The sequence below is a fragment of the Carassius carassius genome, chromosome 8 (genome assembly GCF_963082965.1).
Source record: "Carassius carassius chromosome 8, fCarCar2.1, whole genome shotgun sequence".
Classification (NCBI taxonomy): domain Eukaryota; kingdom Metazoa; phylum Chordata; class Actinopteri; order Cypriniformes; family Cyprinidae; genus Carassius; species Carassius carassius.
Window position 1 is genome coordinate 3675936 of NC_081762.1, and position 13804 is coordinate 3689739.

General features: G+C 41.5%; 1 protein-coding gene across 1 annotated transcript; it reads right to left on the reverse strand.

Moving 5' to 3' along the window:
- Positions 1-327: 327 nt before the first annotated feature.
- LOC132144995 (E3 ubiquitin-protein ligase TRIM21-like) lies at positions 328-12960 on the reverse strand. Its single transcript, XM_059555649.1, has 8 exons — positions 12805-12960; positions 11567-11731; positions 3852-4240; positions 3446-3532; positions 2710-2943; positions 2492-2630; positions 1840-1875; positions 328-906 (listed from the first exon to the last, which is right to left on the reverse strand). Exons 2-8 carry the CDS (start codon positions 11727-11729, stop codon positions 359-361), a joined length of 1596 nt encoding a protein of 531 aa, XP_059411632.1. The 5' UTR covers positions 11730-11731; positions 12805-12960; the 3' UTR covers positions 328-358.
- Between the last annotated feature and the right edge of the window lie 844 nt (positions 12961-13804).

Sequence of the window (13804 nt, forward strand, 5' to 3'; positions counted from 1 at the left end):
CAGCAAAAGTCCTGTCACTATTTGTAAATGGCTGCAGCAAGTTCAGGCAGTGATATTTTTTTATTTTATTTTTTCTGGCTGAGAGTTGAAAAAATTGTGTAAAAACACAACACACATCACTGTCACTTTTTAATCCAGCCACCCAATCACAGTGGAGGAGGGGTGGGAGAAATATCACTGATCGTCACAACAGAAGAAGTAAATATCACTGTTCTCTAGGTATCTATGTTTGTACCAGATGAGATCTCATTATTGAAAAATAAAGCTCGGAAGAAGATTTCACTCAAGCTAAATGCTGCATCAACAGAGCACTTCATTTGGCTAAAAATGCTTTGACACACAGCCTGAGAGTGTAAATTCATTGATTGTTATTGACAGGTGTGATGATCAGAGGGGCTGAGTTTCTACCATTAAAGCTCAAGGATGGACTAAAATATGGATAAAGTTTGCCATTGAAAGACTGATCAGTAAAAGAGTAGATAAGAGAGCAGGACTCCACATCATAAAAGGAGACCAGTCCCTTCTCATAATCCACAAACACACCGATGCGCTGCGGTCTCACTCGTAGAGACAGAGGGACAGTGGGATAAGAGATTGCTGCATACTGGTTCTTATTTCTCAGCCACATGGTCCAGAATCCATCCTTAGGACTCAATGTGATCCTTCCCTTCCTTTTAACAGATTCTCTGGCCACTCCTAAATCCCATTCAGTCTTCCCCTTTACCTGCACCTCATAATACAACTTCCCTGAGGAGAATCCCTCCTTTGCCAAGACATTTGTACAGAAAGTAAACCTCTTTTGGCTATAAGGGAGCTTTTGTTTAATGTCTCCACATCTCACTTGTTTTCCATCATAAGACAAGATGAGATCAGGATGAGCTGTATCAGGATCCAGAGTCACATCCACTGAGAAAACAAAGAATATGCATCACAACTTTACCGTAGACAGATTTTGAGATTAGGATTAGGATTAATGACAGGTTAAAGTGCCCCTATTATGCCTTTTCAGATATTACCTTTCATGTAGTGTTAATGAAGCTGTTTGTGAATGTAAAAGCTCATTGTGCACAATAAATAAAGTTATTGTCTATCAAAAGAAAAAGAACCGGTTCTAAAGTGCCAAAACGAGTCGTCTGTAAATAAAGGTTTTACTTCCTGCACAAAGCTATCTAAGCTTGTAACAAATCTGCATATCCTGTTGAAAAAAAAAGTCATATTCTGGTTAGGTATTTTTTGAAGCATGGCTGCTGGTTATGATCTGGACATGAGCTTGTCCTGAGCAGGAGCTAGCTGCTTAGAACCAGCACTTGACCATCTTAAACCAGCTCATGGCCAATTAAGGACGAGCTTAAACCAGCAGCCATGCTTCAAAACCTAACATATGCTGTTTTTTTCAACAGGGTAATGCCAGCATGTGGTCTTCATTGGCTGCCCTTGAACAACATCTACTTTGACCCTCAAATACGCCGACAATGTTTTCTGGGTGTGAAAGCAAATCTACTTTGCATGCACTTCCAAAGGATGAGGACTTGAACTGATAAAACCACCATCCTCATTACTGTTTGTATCACTGTGTTTATGCGTGCTGAGGAAGCAGAAATACAGTTATGATAATTGGCGTTTAGTTTCTGACATGTGCTCTAAGCACTACACCAATCACAACAGACTGACTAATCAGAGCAGAACAGGCTCAAGGAAAGACCCCGGATGCAATAGGGGCATTTTCATATTTTATTAGTTTTTAATCAGACAGTAGTACAAAAATAAAGCTGTATGGAAAGTACAAATAAAATAAAGCTGTATGAATGTAAAATTAGTGTAGAGCAGACATCACTGTACCTGCATACTGCTGCATCCACTTCAACTCTGTAGAGACTAATGACAATAAAACATTGTGAGATATAGTATTTGAGATCTTCTATGTATAAAGACAAATTGAATTTAAACAAATTGAAAAACAATTAAAGCCCAGCTGCTGTTTGAGATGCAGGCATGTAATTTCACACACACACACACACACACACACACACACACACACACACACACACGCACCCCCCCCCACACACACACACACACACACACACGCGCACCCACATACACGCGCACACACTCACACACACACACACACACACACACACACACACACACACACACACACACACACACGCACACACATAAACACGTCTTGATGTCCATCAGTTTGATTGCCTGGTAAAATATTCACAATTCTGAGCTGCTAAGATGGATCTACACACAATCGTTCATATTCTCATAGAAAATGTATTCACAAAAATATGAATGAAACAGTTGAAAGGTCAAACAATCACAGAGTGAATATAAAATGAATGTTTCTTTAGTATCTCCCCCATTTCTGAAATGAATAACTAACAATGGCTGATAATGAGCCACAAACACATTCACATACTTGCATTTCAGCTCAAACCTGGTTCATTCTACATTAATGAGATTCAATTCTGATAAATATATGTACCGGTCTGTGTGAGTTTCTCATCTATAGTGTCCTGCAGCTGAGTCAGAGCTCTCCTCAGAGTCTCCAGACTCTCACTAGTCTCCATTCTGATCTCAGGCCAGTTCCTGGTGTTTTTAGGGCTGCACAGGGACGAGTAAATCTACAGCAGGAGAGGAGAAACCCTTCAGCATGAGGAGTGTCATACTGCACTATCAGTGATCAGAGAGATGCTGACTGACCTGCAGGAGGTGGAGGTGATCTTCAGTGTGTGAGAGCTGCTCCAGCTCAGTGCTCTTCAACTTTAGCTCACTGATCTCCTGCTCCAGCTCTTCAATGAGCTCTTCCTCCTGTTTCCCTGCTGCTTTCTGCTGCTTGTCCACCGTCTCCAGCAGTTCAGTCTGACATCTCTCAATGGAGCGGATGAGATCAGTGAAGAACTCAACACGAGCTGCTTTCTCCATCTCTGTGTTTCTCTGGAGAACCAGGTCAAAAAAATTATTGGTATTAAAAATTATTAGTGCTGTTTGCTAAGCCAAGAATTTGTGTTACCATTGCTCATACAGTATGTCAATTTTAGGGGTAACTCTTTTGCTTAAAGAAAGTATTAAACTCAAATCATGGAACATTTTGGGATGCCATCATTGGGGAACATATACTCATGATAAACTAGTAAACTCCTAATTACTGCTTTGTGATAGGAACCAGTTGTTAGGTATTGGGTAAGGTTAAGCAAGCTAGAATATGGTAAGGCAGAAAGAGTGACTGTAAAATCGCCAGACTACTGGAAATACTTGGTCTGCATTTAAGACTCTTGGATACCTGGAACTGGATCGTAGTTAACATTTGAATTGAATCAAAAATGTTCATCAAAGTTGTCTTAAGACAAGAATGCATTTATTAATTTTTTTTTGATTAGAGGTTTTGATCCACCACAAATATATGTACATATATTAAATTAAATTATTTTAAACTCACTTTTCTGACTTCTGCTGAGTGTTTGATGTCTTGAATCTTCTTGGTTCTGTCCTCGATCATCTGCTGTACTTCATTTTGAATCTTCATCTATAGACAGACCAACACAACACATTTATAACAGACATTTAAAGGAACACGCCACTTTTATTTCTTTTGTTTTTTAAATGGTCATTTTCCAACTCCACGATGATATTTGATTTATGTTGCTTTGGCTGTGTTTTTCTTCGGCAATTTCTATCTGTATACTTTAAAATGGTTGTGGGCCCAGTGTGTCTCACCCAGCAACTTTGCTCAAAAAGTTGCCCAATATATCATCACATTTACTGCTTTCTGTTCACAAAATATTTTAGAAGATCAAATAAAAATCAGATTGCTCATGATATGAACCATTTAAAAGCGGTTTTACCTTCTGCTCTTCACTCTCCTTTTCTAGAGGAACAGTGCTGTGGTTCTTGTGGTCTGTCAGAGCACACATGGGACACACACATGTCCGATCATCTCTACAGAACAGCTCCAGAGGCCTCTCATGTTTCTGGCATATATAGTCCTCCAGATTACTCACAGGATTCATCAGTTTGTGTTTCTTTAAACCTGCCACTTTCAAATGAGGCTCCAGGTGAGTTTCACAGTAAGAGCTCTGACACACCAGACACGACTTCAGGGCTTTCAGCTTTCTGTCCTCACAGAAGTCACACAGAACTTCATTCTTTTCCTCAGGACTTTTCTTCTTATAGTGATCAGCAACCTCTCGGAGTGTGATATTAATCTTGAGATCGGGTCTTTGGCTGAAGGTTTCTTTACAGTATGTGTAACGAGTTAGAAGTACAATTCAAGTTTAATGTATTGTTGTTGTCTTTTCCACTAAAATCCTTATTTTATTACTGATTTATTTCTGTTTTTCTTTGAGCAATATATGTTGTTTTTGCTATTCACATTAGAGACTTTTATTTTGACATGTTTTTCTGTTGCTGCATTGGTGCCATTTTGAGTGTGCGCGCGCCTCTCTCTTTAGTTCGCATTGCACATGCTGGGGAGAGGTGATGCAATAGTGAGATGCTCACACGACGTTTTATCAACTTTATTGCTGTAATCCACAGATCCACAGTTGGTGAAAGCCCATGTTGGGTGTGACTGTGAATAAACATCGTCATTGTGATGAACCGCAGTAACAGTGTCCTGGTCCTTACTAAACACAACGCAGAGAAAAAGAGTATCGTGACAGCGGTCAGCAGCAGACCGGTTACATTGGTGCCGTGACCCGGATCAGAAGATTTGCTTCAGGATCAACGTCAGTTGAGTCACCGAGGGACGCTGCATTGAGGTTCAGTTTTGTTGATAAAAGAACAGTGAGAATACAAATGGACATTTGAGATTTCTAATATTGATTTAATGCATTCTCTCATTTAAGTGATTTATTTTTCTCACATTTTCTGACATTTTTCATTTGTTTATTTTATTTGAAATTTGATTTTCAAGTGAAGACATGGCGTTTAGTTTAAAAGATGATGAAATTGACGCTTATGAGACAATGACTGGTTTAGGTCTTGGGAGGGGAAAGTTTTTTAGTGAAACTCCAATTGTGAGAGAGAATAAGGTGAACAGAACCCCCCGTGTATTAAGCTCCACACGTGTGACTGATCATGATACTGTGCCCTTAGCTGTTCCAGACATAGCAGATCCAAATTGGCAAGGTTTGATAGCACACATAGCTCAACAAGTGGGGCAGACCATGTTAGCATCTCAAAAAGAGGCTAGTTATGGTGAAGGAGAGAATAAGAGTGCACAAACACCAGGGTTAGGTACCAGTAAGACATTCTCAGACATACCTTCACTTAACTTGACTGGAGTGAGGTTAGTAATGCAAAGTGAAGCAAAAGAGCCCCCAGTCTACCGTGGTGATGCATCAGACAAGTTTGGTGTGCGTGAGTGGGAGGAGCTGATGGACACATATCTGAGAAAGAGAGGAATACCATTAGCAGAGCAGCATCAAGAGATTTTAAGCAGATTGATGGGTAAAGCTAAAGATGTCGTCAAAGTCACTCTTCGCTGTAATTCAGCTTTAAACCCAGTTGAGAACCCGAAGGTTATCATTGACATCCTGAAACAACATTTTAGCGATGCTAATTATTCATGTATGCCTTTGGCTGATTTCTATGGAACTGTTCCATTAGTAGGAGAGGATCCTGTCGAGTACTGGGTGCGGTTGAACAAAGCAGTGGATCTTGCGGAGGAAGCTTTAAAGAGACTTGGGCGGCGAATGGAAGATCCATGTCAAGAAGCTGCAATGATGTTCGTGAAGTACTGCCCAGATTCCACTCTTGCTGCAGTTTTCCGTTTCAAAGCTCCAGAAAAATGGACTGCACAGGAAATCCAAGAACAGCTTGACAGGTACCACACAGAGTTAAAAGAGCATATGTCAGCCAAGCCTAAGCGTCACCCTGCTACAAGGCATGTCACCGCTCACATTCAGACGTTCAATGAGGATGAAGTGGATGTTGGCTCTCCAACAGAGTCGGGTGAGTGCAGCAAAGTTAGTAATGCACACACTATACAGGATGACAACAATTGTATGAGAACTCTGATTAATCTCCTTGACCGTGCGCTGTCTCAAAATGTTCAAATGCCATCTCGCCAGCCCCAAAGCAAGCTCTGTAGAGTATGCCAATCTCACGATCACTCTACTGTAACACATTGTCGACGAGAACGTCTGTGTTTTGCATGCTTCCAGCCTGGGCACAGTAAAAGTGACTGTACAAGTGACAGGTCTGGACCCGGTCCATCACCATTCCGGGGTCCATCAGGTTTAAACTAGATGGCTCACGTTCGGAAGGGGGATGCGTGAGCATTAGTGAAGAACCCCTAGAGAGTGTTGATCTTCACCAGTTTTATGAGAATGCACGTGCACAGGCTCCCACTGGGACCAAGGTGATCGCACAAAATGTCCAGATAGTTGAGGCATTCGACGATTTGTTCTACGCACCAGTCAGTGTTAATAATGTGTTTTCGATTAAGGGGATGCTTGATACAGGCTCCATGGCCTGCACTTTTAGTGACAAAGTGGAAAAAAGGATGTTAAGTGAGAATGTATTGCCTTCACCCACACCACTTCAGGAGGAAGTCATCTTAGTAGGATGTGGTGGCAAGGTTACAAGACCAAAATGCATGTACGAGGTCCAGTTGAAAGTTTATGGAGAGAGCTGCCTAGTGCCCATTCTCGTTGTACCTGGCCAGCGGGATGATCTGATCATTGGCACAAATGTCATAAAATTCCTTGCGCATCGGATGAAAGGTAGCAATGATTTTTGGAGACTTGTTTCTAATCATAGAGTGGAACCTATGGCAGGATGTGAGCAGTTCCTGGATGTAATGGCCAACACGTGTCGGTGGAAGGGTTCTGAGCTACCAGATAAGGTGGGAACAATCAAGCTACAGCAGTGTGTCACTCTTTTAGCAAGGCAGGAACATCTTGTCTGGGGAAAGCTGCCAAAAAATGTCCCGATGTCACCTGGGAGCACAGTAGTAGTGGAACCTACAAATTCAAGGTCTGTGTCACGAGACATTATGGTCGGGCGGGTCGTCACGCCATTATGGGGTGATCGCTGGGTTCCCGTAAAAGTCACTAACTTCTCTGATAAGCCAGTCACCCTTAAGAGGAATCGCAAATTAGCAGACGTGTTCCCATGTGTTGCCATGGAAGATTTTGAACTTTTCCAAGGGCTGAGTCGAGCTGAAGTGTCTGCGGAGGAGATTCAGCATTCTCCTAAGTTGTCAGCTGATTTCAAACAGAGATTGGAAACGGTTGGTCTTGTTGATCTCGACATTCATTCTGTTTCTGTCAGCCATGTGACAAAGGAGAAATTAGTACAGTTACTGGAGAGATACAACGACGTGTTTTCTAAGCATGCATTGGACTGTGGAGAAGTAAAGGGTTTTGTTCATCGCATTCGGCTAATGGATGAGCGTCCATTCAGACTCCCTTATCGTAGAGTGCCGCCTGCACACTACCAAAAGTTGCGGCAGGTTTTGTCCCAGATGGAAGAACAAGGGATAATTAGGAAGTCTGTAAGTGAGTATGCTTCTCCGTTAGTCCTAGTGTGGAAGAAGGATGGCAGTCTGAGGCTATGCACAGACTTCAGATGGCTAAATGCAAGAACGATAAAGGATGCACACCCACTTCCACACCAGTCTGATTGCTTAGCTGCTCTGGGCGGAAACACACTCTTCAGCACCATGGACCTGACGTCAGGGTTTTATAACATCCCCATGGCTGAAGAAGACAAGAAATACACTGCGTTCACGACCCCTGTAGGGTTGCATGAATACAATAGGATGCCGCAAGGGCTATGCAACAGTCCTGCCTCCTTTATGCGGATGATGGTAAACATCTTCGGAGATTTGAACTTCAGCAGCTTGTTATGTTATCTCGACGACCTGTTGGTGTTCGCTCCGAATGAGCAGGAAGCTTTAGAAAGACTGGAGATCGTGTTCAGTCGTCTGAGGCAGTACAATCTTAAGCTGAGCCCTAAGAAATGCCACCTACTGAGAACCTCTGTAAAATTCCTTGGTCACATCATAGACAGGGATGGAGTTTCAGTAGATCCTGCCAAAGTCGATGTTATTTCGAAGCTGTCTAAGGCAGATCTTATGGAAGATGACAAATGTACTCCATCAGTGCAGAGGATCAAATCAGTTCTTGGGATGATCTTATATTACCAACATTTCATTCCCGGATGTTCTACTTTGGCAAGGCCGCTTTTTGCCCTTGCGGCTGGGCAGAGGAGGAAAAGAGGGATCAAGGGAGACATTAAAGCGGGAACTTACAGGAAGCTCAAGCCCACGGATTGGACTTCAGAATGTGATAGCGCATTATTTTGCCTCAAGGAGAGTCTGCTTCAAAGTGTGGTTTTAGCGCACCCTGACTTTACTCTGCCTCTGATCCTGGCGATTGATGCCTCACTGGACGGACTGGGAGCTGTATTATCCCAAGTGCCTGCGGGTGAAGAGCGAGCTCGTCCAATCGCGTTTGCAAGCAAGACTCTGAGCAAATCACAGAGGAACTATCCAGTTCATAAGCTCGAGTTTCTGGCACTCAAATGGAGCGTGTGCGAGAAGTTTAGCCATTGGTTGAAAGGTCAAACATTCACGGTATGGACAGACAACAATCCGCTCACGTACGTCATGTCCAAGGCAAAACTCGCTGCATGTGAGCAACGTTGGGTGTCCAAACTGGCATCTTACACCTTTGAACTGAAGCATATAGCAGGGAAGAAAAACGTGGTGGCGGATGCTCTGAGTAGAGACCCTTTTGTCAAGACCGTGAGCAGCAGGCTAATGAAGGAACGATATCATGATTTACTTGTGGAGGCTAAAGCGGTTGATGGAGATGGAGTTCGAGATGCGTTTCGTCAAGGAGCTCAGAACTTACAGATCTGTCTCCAGTCCCGTCTTGTCTTACCTTCTGACAGTGCCACTATCAAAGCCTGTTTAAGTTTACATGATCAGTGGGAAGAGACTTCTCAAGCAAGAGCCGTGCAGCTAATTCAGTCTTACCAAGATTTAATACCAGCTGGTATTGACACCCTTCCTACGATTGCTGCGGATGAAATTCGCGAAATGCAAGAGGCTGATTCAGTCATTTCAAGAGCGATGTTCTTTGTGAACTTGAAGCGTCAACCATCGAGGCGAGAGAAGGCCAACATGAGTTCCAAAACCCTATCTCTTTTCAGGCAGTGGGACAAATTAAAGCTCAAGGATGGAATACTGTACAGAGTCACACAAGATCCACACAGTAAACAGAAGCGGTATCAGCTGGTCTTACCTTCTAGCCTCAAGGGGCAGGCTTTAAAGGGTGTACATGATCTTGCGGGTCATCAGGGGCAAGCAAGAACCATTCATCTAGCCCGCCAACGTTTCTTCTGGCCGGGAATGGGAAACGATGTGTGTGAATACATCAAGTGCTGTCAAAGATGCATCCTAGCCAAGGCTCCCGAACCATCTGCAAGGGCCCCTCTTGAAAGTATTAAGACCTCTATGCCCATGGAGCTGGTATGCCTGGACTTCTGGTCTGCGGAGGATGGGAAGAAACGTTCCGTGGATGTGCTCGTTGTGACAGACCATTTCACGAAGTTGGCACATGCCTTCCCTTGTGCGAATCAGTGTGCGAAACAAGTTGCAAGGAAGCTGTGGGATCGTGTATTCTGTGTGTACGGATTCCCGAGTCGCATCCACACCGACCAGGGAGCCAACTTCGAGAGTACCCTTCTAAAGGAGTTGTTGAAGCTATCAGGAGTCGCAAAGTCTCACACCACTGCATACCACCCCATGGGAAACGGAGGTGTAGAGAGGTTTAATCGGACCTTGGGAAGTATGCTCCGAACCCTGCCTCTAAAAGAAAAGCACAAATGGCCAGAGCAAATACAAACGCTAACTTTTGCTTACAACGCTACGGTCCATGAGACAACTGGGTTTGCTCCATTTCAACTCATGTTTGGTCGTGTACCAAGGCTGCCGGTGGATGTTATGTTCAGACAGGTGCTACATGACCCTGTGGTTGTTGATCATGGTACTTACCTGAAGTCGTTGATGTCATACCTCCATGAGGCGGCTGAGATTGCGCAGCGACATTCTGAAAAAGAGCAGAGAAAACAGGCAAAAGGTTACAACAAGAAAGTCAGAGGGATGTGTCTGAACATTGGGGATCGTGTGCTGGTGGCGAATAAAGGAGAAAGAGGAAAGAGGAAACTAGCGGATAAGTGGGACCCTGTGGTGTACACTGTAGTAGACAGGAATCTGCAGAAGCACATTTACAAGCTAGAGGATGAGAAAGGGAAAGTGAAGATTGTGCACAGGAACCTGGTTTTAGACATTAGTTTCCTACCTGTTGAAACACCTGATGAGGAGGAAAGTCTTCCGCCCTCTGTGGAAGATTCAGAGTGTGAGTCACGTAGCGTCAGAAATGAGTCTTGTGCGGATGACTTTGAACCAACAGATCTGGAAGAGAGAACCAGGAGATGGGTGAACGTAGACTTTGAAAGTTCTGTAGTTTCAGATTTTGATGATGAGGAAGCTGTGGAAACAGACCATTGCAGTCCGAAGGAAATGGAGTCCAGTGATCAGTTGCACATTGAAGAGAATAAGAGCAGAGATTTCTCTCAGAGTGGAGCTGAATCCAGTCCATCATCTCTTGATGTTAACATTGACTGTGACACAGATACACATACACAACCACAAGTTCTGACTGACACTCAGACTGACACTGACATCCAAGTTCCAGTTACTGACGTTCAGGGTGTTAGGACAAGGGCAGGTAGAGTTGTTAAGAAAGTGAACAGATTAATCGAGTCGATGGCTCAGAAACCCTTTTACCTCCAAGGTGTAGGAAGTAATCTGAAAAAGAGAACTGGGTCATTCCTTTCTTTGTTTTAAAGAGTATTTTGTTGTGTTTTATTTTTGTATGATGTGAAGATACATTTTGATTCCAAATATGAAACATTAGGGTCAGGTCATTTTATGGTGTACAAGGCACCGTATTGTTCCAAGATAATCTTAGGTTTGATCACCCTGGGGTTTTTCTTGACCTATTTGTGGGTAACTGACAAGTTGAACTAATGAATGTTTCATTTGCAGACCTGTACCAGTTGTTATTTGATTTGGATCCAGTACGGATTTTAGTGAAATCTGGAAGGGGTGAATGTAACGAGTTAGAAGTACAATTCAAGTTTAATGTATTGTTGTTGTCTTTTCCACTAAAATCCTTATTTTATTACTGATTTATTTCTGTTTTTCTTTGAGCAATATATGTTGTTTTTGCTATTCACATTAGAGACTTTTATTTTGACATGTTTTTCTGTTGCTGCATTGGTGCCATTTTGAGTGTGCGCGCGCCTCTCTCTTTAGTTCGCATTGCACATGCTGGGGAGAGGTGATGCAATAGTGAGATGCTCACACGACGTTTTATCAACTTTATTGCTGTAATCCACAGATCCACAGTTGGTGAAAGCCCATGTTGGGTGTGACTGTGAATAAACATCGTCATTGTGATGAACCGCAGTAACAGTGTCCTGGTCCTTACTAAACACAACGCAGAGAAAAAGAGTATTGTGACAGCGGTCAGCAGCAGACCGGTTACATATGGACAACTGTAGGTCTGGCTGTTGTCCCAGTGCTTATTCAGACAGGTCTTGCAGAAGTTGTGTCCACATGGAGCAGTGACTGGATCAGCGAACACGTCCAGACATATAGAGCACTGAAGCTCCTCAGACAGTGGACCACTGGAGGATGACATTGCTGAAAAGATAAATGATGAACATAAATTACTCTTATTCCTGAACAGTTGAAGTTAAATACATTTACAGGTATGCATTTTTAGCTGACACTTTTATCCAAAGCAACTTACAGTGCATTCAAGCTATACTGTACATTTTGGGAATTGAACCCATGATCTTTTGCACTGCTAACACAATGCTTTACCACTGAGCCACAGGAACAGAAATACTTCACATACACCTCCCAACTGAGGAACGTTTATTTCAGTATAATCTTACAATACCTCAAAAGTCTGATTTTGGCAATTTGGGGTAAATATGGTTTGCAAAATGGCGTAATTCACCCTAAAATGACAAATCTGTCTTCATATACATATTTTTATGAAATCTGAGGGATTTCTGTCCCTCCATTGAAAGTCTGATGATTCATAATGTTTGTAAAGAGATTAAAAAATAAATCCATATGAATTAAATAGACTGTTAATTCAATTCTTATGAAGAGATAATTGTTTTATATGATGAACAGATGTTATTTAGGCATTCGCTTCTTTTTTAAAAGTGTCAGAATTTTAAGTGAATAGACAAAAAAAAGCTTTGTTTATGTTCTCTGAAGAGATAGTTACGAAGGGGTTTGGAATGAGATGAGGGTGTTTAAACGATAAAAGAATTTCCATTTATAGTGGAACTAACCCAGATTTAATATTCATTGCATTATCCCACATCAAATACCAAATAGCCTAGCTCAATATCACTAATTACAAATTATTAAAGAATTAATTTATGCATCTATTTATCGTTCTACATTGAATATATTTTCACTTTTTCCAACATAAAATCACATTATGACTCTTTAATCAATATTCATAATAATGTACAGGAATATTCATATCATACACACTGATATTGACTAAAAAGTGTAAAGTTGTAGAATCTTCAGTAAACTAAAAAAGTTAAGTAGCCTATATTTGATATGCTTAAGCTTGGTTCTGTTCAGATTATTCTAGTCTGACATAAACCCTACTACAGCAAACCAAACCACTCCATTAGAAAACCTGTTCGGGACAATCTCTGTTATGTTTCTATCACTAAGCCTACCTGTGAGTTTCAGATGTTTCCACAAGAGTCTTTAAATGTCTCAGAAAATATTTTGTGTAACTTTCAGGCATCCATATTGTCATAAGTTTCGTTTTCTCTGAATCTCTCACTGAATTACAGTGATGTCAGAATATGGAAAGCCATTGTAACATTTAATCTATAAATCGTACTAGTATCTTTTTTCATGTTACTAGTACTTACTTTTTAGATACTAGTATCTTTTCCATTAAGTACTAGTACTTATTATTTAGCTACTAGTGTTTATTCTTTAGGTACTAGTGTCTTTTGTAAAGTTACTAGTACTTATTCATTAGATACTAGTACTTAATCATTAGATACAAGTACTTTTTTATTGAATACTAGTACTTAATTCAATAGTAATATAGTATATATAACTATATAGGAGAGAGATAAAACCAACTGAAACAAGGAGATGGATGTACTTTTTTTAGAAAACCAAATAGAAAAGAAACAATTATTTGTACACAAGCACATAGAAAATGTATTTTTGTCAGTTTTGCAAACAATATAAATTTTGTAAATATAGTAGCCTAATGTGTTTGTTGGTTATCGAATGACCTCTGGTGGCTGGATGGAGATAAGACACCAATTTTATTAGCTGTTATTTTCCTATTTTTCCTCCAGTAAAAACAATAAATATCATACCAGGGCTGCACTGGTGCTACAGACACTGAATGTTTTTACATTAATATGTCCTGTACAGGGCACACTGGTACTGCAGACACGGAAGGTTTTTACATTAATGTTCTGCACGGGGCACAGTTGTGCTGCAGACACTGAATGTTTTTATATTAATGTCCTGTACAGGACACACTGGTGCTTCAGACACTGAATGTTTATACATTAATGTCTCCTGTACAGGACACACTGATGCTGCAGACACTGAAGGTTTTTACATTAATGTTCTGTACAGGGCACACTGGTGCTGCATACACTGAATGTTTTTACTTTAATGTCCTGTACAGGTCATAACCAAATG